This window comes from Amblyomma maculatum, chromosome 11, assembly GCF_055883805.1.
Source record: "Amblyomma maculatum isolate TAMU_Amacu chromosome 11, ASM5588380v1, whole genome shotgun sequence".
Classification (NCBI taxonomy): domain Eukaryota; kingdom Metazoa; phylum Arthropoda; class Arachnida; order Ixodida; family Ixodidae; genus Amblyomma; species Amblyomma maculatum.
The window spans coordinates 38279149-38291602 of record NC_139354.1 but is presented as its reverse complement, the minus strand read 5'-3'; the positions used below and the strand labels follow the sequence as shown (position 1 = coordinate 38291602).

The 12454-nt window shown below is 44.2% G+C and overlaps 1 protein-coding gene across 1 annotated transcript in view; it reads left to right on the top strand.

Annotated features, from left to right (window-relative positions):
* Positions 1-11883, top strand: part of LOC146173543 (wee1-like protein kinase 2) — a 30317-nt gene extending 18434 nt beyond the window's left edge. Inside the window, exons 2-9 of the mRNA XM_084584928.1 lie at positions 1658-1736; positions 2950-3247; positions 3731-3877; positions 5422-5529; positions 6000-6145; positions 7805-7912; positions 8250-8395; positions 10991-11883. Of these exons, the coding sequence (XP_084441054.1) occupies positions 1658-1736; positions 2950-3247; positions 3731-3877; positions 5422-5529; positions 6000-6145; positions 7805-7912; positions 8250-8395; positions 10991-11156 (1198 nt within the window). The 3' untranslated portion in view covers positions 11157-11883. The remainder of the gene's footprint in view (positions 1-1657; positions 1737-2949; positions 3248-3730; positions 3878-5421; positions 5530-5999; positions 6146-7804; positions 7913-8249; positions 8396-10990) is intronic.
* The last annotated feature ends 571 nt before the right edge of the window (positions 11884-12454 follow it).

The window sequence follows — 12454 nt, the reverse complement described above, 5'->3', positions numbered from 1 at the left end:
TCCATTGCTGTCTACACCGGGCTGGTTCGAATCGGTGTGGTCGCTAGCGTCACCTAGCGGAACCGTCGCCGCGCGCCGACCTCCCCTCCTTCCTCTCTCTATTAGCGTTCACGGACAGCTGTTCGTTTTTCCTCCTCCTCTCCTGAGGTCGCGTTCCCGCGCACCCGTCGTCTGTAACGGAATTAAAAGAAAGAGGGTCGAGAGAAAAAAAGGGCGAGTGGAAGCCGGCGCGGAACGACGGTTGGGTTGTGGTGGGAGCGCCGAGTCGTAACCGCCTGTTGCTTGCGGTCCGTTGCGCGCGCATTGCTACGCTTGCACAAGGGGCTGTCCATTTGGCGCGGCGGTGCGTTGGAATGTTGGCCCATTAAGACAGCGCTGGCGTTAAACACGTGCTGTGTGCCGTGTCGTGTTTGCGCGCCTTCACTCTCTTCTTCTCATGTCTTTATATGACATTCATTTTTTGACGGTCTTTGTTTTTTAATTTATTACCGATATTTAGTAAGTGTGCTTTCTGCTAGACGTCACTGTGTCGTTTGACAGCGCGCGCTTCCTTCTTTTTCTGTGTAAAAAGAAGGAAGGAAAGGAAGGAAACTATAATATGCGCACGGTTAATGGTCTCAATGCACATAAGTTGTGCAAGTAAACATACAGATGGTATGGCATACACACATGCCCAATAGCACGGCATCCTCTCCTTTTGCATACTAGCTGAAGAAGGAAAATACGGTTTGCGTGGGAATGAAATGCGTTGCATCTTACGGAACCTTGTTATGTTGCTCTAAATGAAGTAACATCGATGTGTAACTGAGCAGTTATAAATGGAAATCAAACATTCAATGAACAGAATTTGTACTTAAACTACTTTCTGATTAAAGGTGCAGGGACAGAAAGTGTCAGTTGCGTTAATTCCCTCATTGCAAGGATGGATAGTACATGTGGAGTTGTGAACAACCATGTTGATTGGGTCAACCTGTTAGAATTTATATAAATATTTTTTTCTCTCGTGTTGGTTTTGGTTTCAACAGCTGAACAGTGATGGCGTAAAAGATGAGTAAATTCACGTAAGGCATACAAAGGCTGTAGTATGGACACTGCTTTTATTTCAGTTCCCATCAACTCTTACACAAGGTCTCAAAGGACAAAAAAAAAGTGAACAAGCGGCAATTACAATATTATTTTTGCTACCCTCATCTCATCTGAAAACCATTGTGTAGCTGTTGATACCACAAGAACATGAGCAAAAAAAAATTGTTATAAATTTTCAAGGTGGACGATGTGAATTCCATCTTTTGATTCACGTATGGTAATGAATTACAGGCAGACAAATTTTATTGCTGTGCATTGATATGAGAATTTGTGCTACTACTTCAAAACGATGTGAAGCTGCTCCAAATACCTTAAGTAGGCTTTACGGTTTCCACAGCTTACACAGAAAAAGAAGGAAACATTTCTAGTCATAGCATGCTGGAAGTTTATGTAAACTTGCAATGCTGCCAGGGTAAAAATGAATATTGCGAGTTACTCTAACCATCTCAATCCTTTAGATCTTACCTTATCTTAATCCTTTAGATGTTTTTCAAGTCAACATGCTGCGTTACTAGCTTGTCTCTCGTTTCTCTAGACTGATTTCTTATGTCGTGCTCTTATGTCATTGCAGAACACCGGAAAATGGGGCCTCTGGTGATGCCTGGGACTACTACGATGAGCAGGAGGCTGAACATGAACATTTCGTCAAGGTACTCAGACTGCATGTTGGTTTTGTCAGTATAGGTTAGCTGTCGTCTGTCTGTTTATTGGGCAGACAAACAGTGCAAGTAGATTAAGCCCATCTATTCTTATAGTGGAGGAGAAGAGCTTGTGAAGTTCAGAGGACTGCTCCTAACAATTTGTGGTTAGCCCACTAGTTTAGGAAGATATAGCACACTTGCAGAAGCTGTTGACTCGTGCTTTTAGCTTCTGCTACACTTTCAGAGATAGTGAGGCGTGGTACAGACTTGGCATACCTTGTACAAATGTACAATACAAATGAAGATGACCAATCTGCATGAAGACAAAATTTCTTAAATTCTATGCTACGGTTGGACAGTAACATTTCGTTGTTATGCACCGAGGGCAAAAGTTGATGAGGAAATCATGAACTGAATGCTCAAACTTCTTTTCCTTTGATATTGCAAGGAGCTTCTTTATCCCCTTCTTTATCCTTTTACTTCGGAGTGCAGGTTAGGTGTTACTTAGCCTATGAGAGAGCTGTGAGTTGTTTTTTTCTTCATAGCAATCATTTCTCTTCATTGGGTGTTGAAAGTGAACAGTGCAGCAAGAGGCAATAAAGGACAAAGCCGGAAGATGGGGACTTTTTACACTGCTTGGAGAGTGAGGAAGGAAGTGAAGCTACTTGGGGATCATCCGTTCTAGTATGTGTAGCCATGTTGCTCAGCAATCTCTTTGGCAGTATTGAGTCCAAGTAGTCTGCAATTTTAATGGAATAGTTGATGGGTCTCTGTATTTGCACTGGTACCCCCCCCCGCCCCCCCATTTCTACCTCTTCAGCTGTAGTTTCCTTTACTCGTTGTCTTGTTTGGCTTCCAGAGGGCGGACACTGGATTTTTGCACAAAAATGACCAAAATTGCAAGGGCGTAGTGCACTCCAAATTTAGAATGTGCACTAAACACCCAAATGAACATGAACAACACACAAGTTATAACTCAAAGTAGAATACAGGGTATGGAAGACATTTAAATTTGTAGGTACAATGGCACCACTTTAAACTATAGAGCTACATTTGCGACTGCTGCGAGGAAGTGACGAACGATTGTTCAGTCCTTTGAAGTGAAATTATTGAAATTTGGAAGAAGATCTGTTTGAATGTGAGATGCAAGTGGTTTGCCCAGGGTTGTCTGAAGCAACTGCTTAAAGCTTCATGCCTTTTTTGTTCTGCGTTATCCCCGCAGACTCAACGCATCACGCGGATAGAGCCTGGCCAGTCTCGCTACGAGTCAGAGTTCCTCGAGCTGGCCGAGGTGGGCAGCGGGGAGTTCGGCAGTGTGTACAAGTGTCTGCACCGTCTGGACGGGTGCGTGTACGCCATTAAGAAGTCTCGCAGGCCCATGCGGGGTACGCAGGACGAGAAGACCGCACTCAACGAGGTGTACGCGCACGCGGTGCTGGGCCAACATCCGCACGTCGTCCGCTACTACTCGGCCTGGGCGGAAAATGACCACATGATCATTCAAAATGAATTTTGCAATGGTGAGTATGTTGGCTGCAAGATTTGCAGCACAAATTAAAGTTAAAAACAGCTGGCATGCTTTTGCGGTAGAGGGCACCCCTACAAAAATTTATTTCTTTGCAAGAATCAATTACTTGGCTCTTTGTGATACCCGGTTGATGTTTGCTTATCAACTAAGGACACATTTATTGTAGAGAAGCCTAGATTTAAAAAAAAATTCAATGGTCTTTTGCTGTCATTGTGAATAACGCATGTGACATCAACACCAAAAAGAGCACTCCTTGTTCAGTGATTGGTAGTGAATGGTTGCGTTGCCTAGCCTCGGAGGTTCATAACACAAAGATGTTCAGAAAGAGGTTCGTAACGAAAATTTCACTTATGAAAACAATCGGTGAAGTGCTGCTTTATAAAGTATTTTAGTTCTTTCATCTTTTCTGGCACAAACGTTGCCATATGGCATTTCCTGTGATTCACCCTGACGAGCAGTGTGGCTGTCTTTGCAGAAGGGAGCCTCGCTGATGCGATTGAGTGCAAGAGACGGGAGGGCAAGTTTTTTTCGGAGGCGGAGCTGCGCCAGCTCCTCCTGCACGTGGCCGAGGGGCTGCGGTACATCCACTCCCAGAACCTGGTCCACATGGACATCAAGCCAGGTGAGGGATCAAAGATAGCCTTGCCTCAAACCTTGAGCCAATGGCAGTTTTGCTCTATTCATGATATATAGTAGTTGTTTCAGCCTTTTCACAGCCATCAGCTTTTGTCATGACTCTGGGTTGACAACATCCCTGTCCAGCTAGTATTCTGTCATTGATTTAATGTTCTTTTTCGTTAAAATTTTCTCACAAAATTTTGTTGTTTTTATGTTGGGGCAGATTTCTCCTTTGTGTAGTTTTTTTTGTGCACACACAGCTTTGTCGTGTTTCGAGGCATGCCATATCAGATTGCGCTTGTGCCGTGAAGTGCTGGGAAGTGCATTCTGGTGAGCTGTTTTGATAACCACTAAGTAGTCTAGTTCGAATTTATTTACCCTCAAGGTCTGTTGATGTTACAGAGGGGGCGGGCACATGTGGTCATTTAATGAAGCAAGAAGACTTAAACAAAATCAACAAACAGCGCACTTGCAAAAACAAACAAAAATGATCACCTTTCAAAAATAAAACAAACAAATCAAAGCAAAATATCAAGAGAAAAGGGGCCAGCCAGGCTGTACAGATATAAAATTTCTAAGTGCATCTTTAAATGCCGGGGGTTCCTCTATATGGGCAATGGAAGGGGACAGGTGGTTTCATTCTGTTGCAGTGCTGGGCAAGAAAGAATAAAAAAGTTGGCTGTGGTTGAGCTCTGGTTACCTAGTTGAATTACGAAAGCAACGGCTGCATGGCTACACTTGTGGTTAAGCGTTTGGTTTAGCTCTTTGTATAGAGAAGACAAATTGTTCAGGTAACGACTAGGCTTTTATTCTTATATCAGTGATGACACTGCGATGATCAGTGAAGTAGTGGGGCTTGGTTTTCACTCTGCTGAGTACATGGTGATTGCATCTAAATATGGGGACATTTAAGCTCCATCTTTAAGGATATGAAGCGATAGCGTAGCCTACCAGCCCACATATAAAGCCCCGCTTTAACCAAGCTGTATGAACGTGCTTTAGAGGCCTATAGGGGTAACGTGAATACCAGGGTCCTGGCAGGCTGATTCTGCCATAACCGTCCCATGTGAAATGAGACTCAAGTTGGCCATTTGTGGCTAGGGCATACGAGCGTACACGACGAGCCGAGCTGGCTGGCCTAGTGTTGCTTTCTCAACAAAAGCATTATGTACGGCAGAATGCGGTATGGAGTTTATGTGAATGATCAGGAGCTGGCCACAATCTTATCTTGGGCACATGCGAGAGTGGCAGATAGCCGTTGCTAGCTTTCAGCCAGTGTTTCTTTTCTTGTTGTGTTTGCTAAGTAAGCAGTTTGTTCCGTGACTGTTTTGTGCATAATTAAATTTGCGTGCTATTTCTTGTGCGTGACAGTATTAGGATCTGGCTCTGGGGCTGATGGTTGGCTACTGTCACCTTTCAGTAGGATGACTCTGAGTAATGTACGACGCATTACAATGAGTCTTAACTGGGATGCGACCATTGCACCGCCCATATGTGGTGCTTTGCTCGGGGGGCGATCTCGTCACTTTTTTTTTTTATCACACGCAGGCAACATTTTCATCTCAAGGGTACCAGCTTCCATACTTCCGGACGGTTCAGATGATGGTTTCGACTCTGGTACGGAGGGCCCGTCTGAAGAACTAGTGTACAAGATTGGTGAGTATGATGCTTCGCACTGATCGCGCGTGCCCAGCATTCGCGCACTACGTGTCCTCTTTGTTCCCCGTTCAACCGCATTATAACGGAGACAAAGCCGTATTTACTTCAAGAAACTGCGCACAGTCTAACTTGTATATCGTTAGGTAAAGCTTGCATGCATATTTTTTGCGGTACTCTCATCATCATTTGGACCGTCCACAAAATGGAGATGCTTCGAGTGCAGAAGACGAGCGCAGTACATAAGGTAATCCTTTGGAAGCTAGGAGCCTTTTACTGGTTCTCTGTGCTTGTGCAGTGAGCATAAAAAGAGCAATTCTCGACCATTAGCAAAATTATTTTATGTGTAATTAGTCTAGGTTACGACTCGTTTTGCAAAGTGATCTTGTTCAGCCTTCACTACTATGCATGGAGAGGAATGAGTCTACAAGTGTGTCACCTTCATTTGCTTTTTATGTGCTTACGTGCAGGCGACCTGGGTCACGTGACGTCGACCAAAAACCCTCAGGTGGAAGAGGGTGACTGCAGGTACTTGTCCAAGGAGGTTCTCCGTGAAGACTACTCTAACTTGCCCAAGGCAGATATCTTTGCTCTTGGCCTGACCGTGTTTGAAGCGGTGAGTCTGGGAATGCACGCATATCCATATTTGGGGGCGTTCTTGGGTAGCTAGGTTTCCCAGTCTGCTGAATCCCACTTATATCACTTTAGAGGAGCGTTGTTGACGAATCTGTACTAGGACGCTGCGGCCGCTTTTCGATGGAGGCGAAAAGCAAGGCACCCGTGTGCTGTGAGATGTCTGTGCACGTGAAAGAACCTCAGGTGGTCGAAATTTCCGCAGGCCTCCACTACGGCGTCTCTCATACACAGCCACTTTGAGACAAATTCTATAAACCAAACCAAACTGAATCCATTCTAGGCTTCTGCTTTCCCATTGTTGATGCGAGACGTGTTCGTTCGTGGCAGGCCATTATATCTGTAATGTTTGAATAAATTTAAAATTTTCGCAAGGCTCTGTACGCTTCAGAAGATGCAGAAACCTCTAGCATAGACCACGGGCGAAGTTCAGTAGACAGCTTTTGGACCTACGGTTAAAGAAAGCTTGTGCGCGTTTGTGTGAATGCTCAGAAATACTATAAGACTATGCGAAAATTGAAATTTTCTAATATACGAATATGGAAACAGAATTCCTTAGAATATTGAACCTCCGAATAAAAAAAAAAAGGAAAATATAAAATTTGCAGGTATTTTTCACTTTGTTTATTTCAGAATTCAAGTAAAGTTTGCAAACAAAATTAAACTAGAATTGCACAGAAGTGTATACCCTGCTGAAAAATCTAGTATAAATTTTATGTAGAATTCTCAATACACTGGTTAGTGTGTAGGAAGGACCTGCATCAAACTGAGTGCAACTGTCATATCACTGCTGAATATAGTATACTCTCGTTCCGGCTTTCAAAGGACCGGAAAAATGTCCAAATTGACCGAAAGCTCAAATGATTGAATGGGTCCGAAAAAAACTGTCGAAAACCGTTTTCATCACGGCAATATTATATGAACTCCTGCACGGTAGTTGTCTGCAGTTGAGATCAAACCCAAGTAAGGGCGACATTTTTATCCGGTTGCACACACCGTCTGGAGGACCCTCATGTCCCCCTTCACAAAATGGCACTGTCGCATTTTGAGGATGTTTCACTGCGAGGCAGTCAAGCATTGCAGTGAAGTGGGCAGTGCGGTGAAAATGCCTGTGAATTTGAAAATTTCTGGTGCATTCTCTAATTTATGAATATTCGAAAATTTAAAATAAAAAAAAAATGAAAATGAACCGAATAACAAACATGTTCAGTTCGTATTTGTAATTTCGAATATTCGCATATTCGCAAAAATTACATTTTAATCAATGCTGACAAACCAAAGTTCTTCTTAAGAGATTTGGTTTGGGGGGTTTAACGTCCCAAAGCGACTCAGGCTATGAGAGACGCCGTAGTGGAGGGCTCCGGAAATTTTTACCACCTGGGGTTCTTTAACGTGCACTGACATCGGACAGCACAAGGGCGCCTTGCTTTTCGCTTCCACGAAAAAGCGGCCGCTGAGGCCGGGATTCGATCCCGCATCCTTGTCGCGAGTGTTGAGTGGAGAATAAGATCCTTCTCAGCTTGGCAGGACGGGGAGTGGGGATGGCTGGTGTAGGGGACTTCTGTATGTATTCTTTGTAGATCCAGTGGTGCGTAAGCCATGCCGAAACCTGACTGTCTGGTCTTTTCTTTTTTCCTGGCAGGGTGGAGGTGGTCCCTTGCCCAAGAATGGCGAGGAGTGGGTGGCAATCCGCAAGGGAAACCTGCCAAAGCTCGACCACTGTTCTCCGGAGTTCAACCAACTACTTTGTGTGAGTACCTTTTTCTTCACAGCTCCATTGCGTACAGTGCAGTGTTGTGCTGAGTGATGTTATTCTTTTTTATAAGTGCCCATCAGCCGTTGCCATGCCTGCTTCGTATGCTGAGGCAACCTGTTCTGATGAGCATTATTTCAGAGAGAATGTTAACCCTGTCGGAAAAGAATGTAGCCGAAAGTTGAGAACGAGTCATTTGAAAGTTAAAATCAAAGTAGGGCTCCATACGGAGGGCTTCTGCATTGATTTTGCTTTTATTTTAAGAATAGGTGATTGCAGAGTATTGTGGCTGCACTTTTGCTCATGTTCTGGCGGACGCCGCCTGTTTGTGCAGGAGATGATCCAGAAGCCGGCAACCAAGCGTCCCTCTGCGGCCTCCCTATTGCACCACCCCGTACTGGTCCCCAATGCGTGCAAGTCTCGAGCACAGCTTCGCAAGGAACTCAATGCCGAACGGTTCAAGAACGAGCTTCTCTCCAGGTTTGTGGCTTCTCCTTTTTTTGCGCTTTGCTTGCGTTTCGGAGAGGACGCCTGCAGATGACCTTCTGCTACCTGTCCTGTTGCACTGGCAGAGAGTCAGCTTAAGACAGCCGCCTCTCTGCTGCGGTGGCTCAGTGGCTAGAGCACTTGACAGCTGAGGCCAAGGACGCATGTTTGATCCTGACTGTGGGGCCGCTTTCACATAGAGCCGAAATACAAGACATCTGTGAACTGTGTAATGCCAATTGAATGCCAAAGCCGGAGTTCCTTTGGGACATTGTTTCTTACAAATCAAACCAAACCATCGTTCAGGACAGGCCTCTCGGAGAATAGCAGATATTGCACCTTTGCAATTTTTTACTACTTTGGTTAACAGTGGTGCTGTGGATTGCCAGCTGCAGTGATGTAATTAGCTTGATTGACCAGTCATCCTGCTACCTTGAGATCAAAAATCTGTAGTCGGCTACTTTGCCTGTGGGCGTGATGAGCAATTTCATTTTGCACTTGCTTTTTGCAGATTATGAGGGCAACCATTTGATGTTTTAAATTGTGGTAATGCAAAAATAAAAAGCAATGTGCATAACTTGATTTTATTGGAGCAGGTAATTCATTTTTACAGGTTGCGTATAAATGCCTATTTTCTAGTGCATTTAACCTTGGAGAAGCCAAGTATCAGGCGAGGGGTAGCCATCAGCACTGGGAATCGACCAACGGACCTCCACCTTACAGTAAAACCTTGTGAAATCAGATTTGGTGGACGTGGAGGAAGCGTCCGAATTACTTTAGTACATATTATAAGGGTGACTGAAAAAAAAAAAGGACAAGAAAGGTCCAGTGCAAACACGACTTTGTCTTGAAAAAGTCCGCAGCCATCGACTAATTTGTGGAAGGAATTCATGGTCATAGTAATGGTTTGCAGTTCTTCTTTATTGTGCTCGTATTGATGTTGCCACTCGAGCTACCGGGCCTGTCCCTGTAGTCGGATACAACACGTCTGTAGTGTCCACCACGCAGAATTTGTGCGCTAGAAAAGAGTACCGTACGTGCATAATGCTCGCACTTTTTTTAGCGGAAAATAGATGCTAAGTTAGGGGGTGCGATAATTATGCGAGGAAAATTTTCGAGGAAATGTTTTGGAGTGCTAAAAGCAAATTTAAATAGGTGTGAATTGTGATTGTTAGGACAGCTATTGTAAATATAACGAAAACATTACTTTCAAGTGGAACTTAAACCTTGTTATAAAAGTACAGGGTAGCCAAAAGCACAAATCTCTAAAGCACATTATTTGCCGCATGCAGCTTCATCATCATTCCTCGCGTTTCATGGTATAATGCTCACAGCAGACCAGCCAGTTCTACTCTTGATCAGAGACTTGGCCCATGTTCGTGTCAACACTGCAATCACTGTCTCCAGTAGCGTACAGCGCAGCGCGGTTGCTATGCTGTAGCGCGTACTCGAAAGCTTTCAGCTTAAAAGCAGCTGTATAACTTGTGTACCGCCCCATCGCGATGCGGCACCGAGAACATGGTATAGACGGTGGAACAAAGCAAGTAACTTGAACGGAACGAAGGGACAATGACAATGAGGCGCAGAGACACCTCGCAAATGGCGATGACTATGAGCATCATGGGGGTAAAAAAAAAAAGACGAGCATAACCTATGATGATGATGATCTACCCGAGCATGCTATCGCCGCCTGGTAGCGCGTGCACACAACGAGGCCAGCCAGGTTCAATAGCGCTGCAAAGATGGCGCTTGTTAATACTTGCAGACGACTCTTGCGGTGGTAATATTGGTGGTGCGATGATTATGCGAGGAAAAAAAAAAGATTCCAATTTTTAATGCCCAATGTTGGGGGTTGTGAGCATTAAGTAGAGTAAATGTGATAGTCCATTGTTGAAGCATTTCTCGTTACCTAAACGAAAAGCTGAGCACTCTAAAAAATTGGAAACTCAAGAAATTTTATGCTTCTTGCTTTCTTAAAACGGGTATTATATGGTGAAACGTTAAAAAAAAAACACAATTTTATTTACTGTTGTGGTTGTCAGTGTAGTAGTATAGAGAATTTTGTGCACACTGGCCCATTATCACCAACTGCTGTTTTAAGCGGTACCCTGCTACAATCAATCCCGGATATATCGAATTATTGCATATATCGAACTCTCAGAATATCCCCTTAAAAACTCCATTCGAAAGTATAGGAGTGGTGTCCGCGTTCGTTAGCGGAACGCTCAATATATTGCACCATGCACCTTGCCCCTGCAAGGAGTACCTCACTGCGTGTGAACTGCGTGTCACGCCACTGGTCGTTGTGCTTCAGTTGACTTCGTATGCTTTAAGGGCACTAAATGCGATTTCATTGGTTGTCTACCTGACCAGTGTCTGCGTCATAGCGTGGTTGGTACAAGTTGACTTGTGAAACACCACAGTGGTGCCTTGGAATGACAGGCTGTTTGAAGCAGCTATGGCCACATCAGTCTGATGCGACAAGAATTTGATTTTATGGTTGCCAGAGAAAATTAGCAAATCTATTCCTGACTGCTTGAGTGATTAATTATCCCTCCGACTAATCTCTCCTCTTGCATCTTCCCGCAGGAAACTGGAAGAGGCCTCCATGTGCCTCCAGGGATTGCCCATCCTCCCTTCGGTCATGGAGGACAGCAGTAGCACCAGCAGTATCAGTAACCGGGCCCGCAGCAACCGCATGCACCGGCTCATTGGCAAGAAGGCCAACCGGAGCCACAGCGTGACCAACTTCTGAAGTCTATGGCTGCCACCACTTCAGCTACCCTGTGTCCATTCCACATCTCACTTTCCTCCCCTTTCACTCATGGCATTGTCAATCCTGCACCACCACCACCACCACCATTGTCATCCACCACGTCATCATTGCCATTGTCTTTTTGATCCTCTCCGACATGCTTCGGCGGCCTCTGCGAGATTTGTTTCCTTTTGTACATGTATGTGCGTGTGTTTTGCAGGAACCCACTAGTTGTGGTTAAGTTAATGTTATGCATTGCCTTGAGACGAAGAAGGCTGTGGAGTCAGTGGCCAAGGCATGCACGTGGTAGTCATCGAAGGCAGAGTTGATTTTGGAGAGCCCCAATAAAACAGAGTGGGGTTTGTGTGTTTTTTAGTAGTCGGTACTAAAGATCTCAGTGGTGACGCCCATTTCTGATTGTGAAGGAAAAGGGTGGCTTGTTCCTCGCAGATTTATATACTTTTTATCTCATTATCACAGATTATGCAGCACAGAGTTATAGTATCAATTTTCTTGTTTTTATTGAGAGGTTATCGTGATCGAGAGAAAGTGCCTTTTTTGAGAGGATGTTTGTGCCATAAGTTATTTGACGCGTTTATGACCATTTTTGTTGGTCTTTGTGTAAATAAACAAGGAATTGTGTATGTCCTTCTTTTATCACGGACAATTGTATAATATTATGTTTTAGCCCAGTCATCATAGTGAATAAATTTTATTGATTATTGCTTCCTTTGAGTCTTGCTGCTGTCTGCGTAATGTTTGGCATCCTTGGCCGGTTGGTCAGTGTGCTCTTATCAAATCCAGTGCACGGAATCTCATAGCTTGGATATCAGCAGGTTTACTTTGTTCCTTCTCGGATTTCAGGCTGCATGTTTCGACCTAATGAATGCTCATAAGAGTGCTGTTTCTGATAGCTCTAGGTTGACAACCTAGTTTAGAACATATTTTTTTACAAGGCAGCTATTTTGGTTATAATCTTTGTTGTGTCTGTGCATGCAAGTTTTAAAAGCTGAAGTTATGTCATTTTCTTGCTATATTTATATGCTGAACAGACAATGTATGAGATAATATGGATGGTAATGAGGGAGGGAGAGAGAGATTTAATGAATGGAAAGGGGGGGGGGGGGCTTGGGCAGCAATAGAGAGATGATGAGATGTCTTAATAGCCACTGGGTCTAGCAGGAGCACTCTTTACCACTTTGCTGCTATCTTTGTCGTCTTCTAGGAACCCTTTACTGCACGATATTTTTATTTTATAATATTAATTCAGGACATGCAGTGAGCCATGAAAATCACTA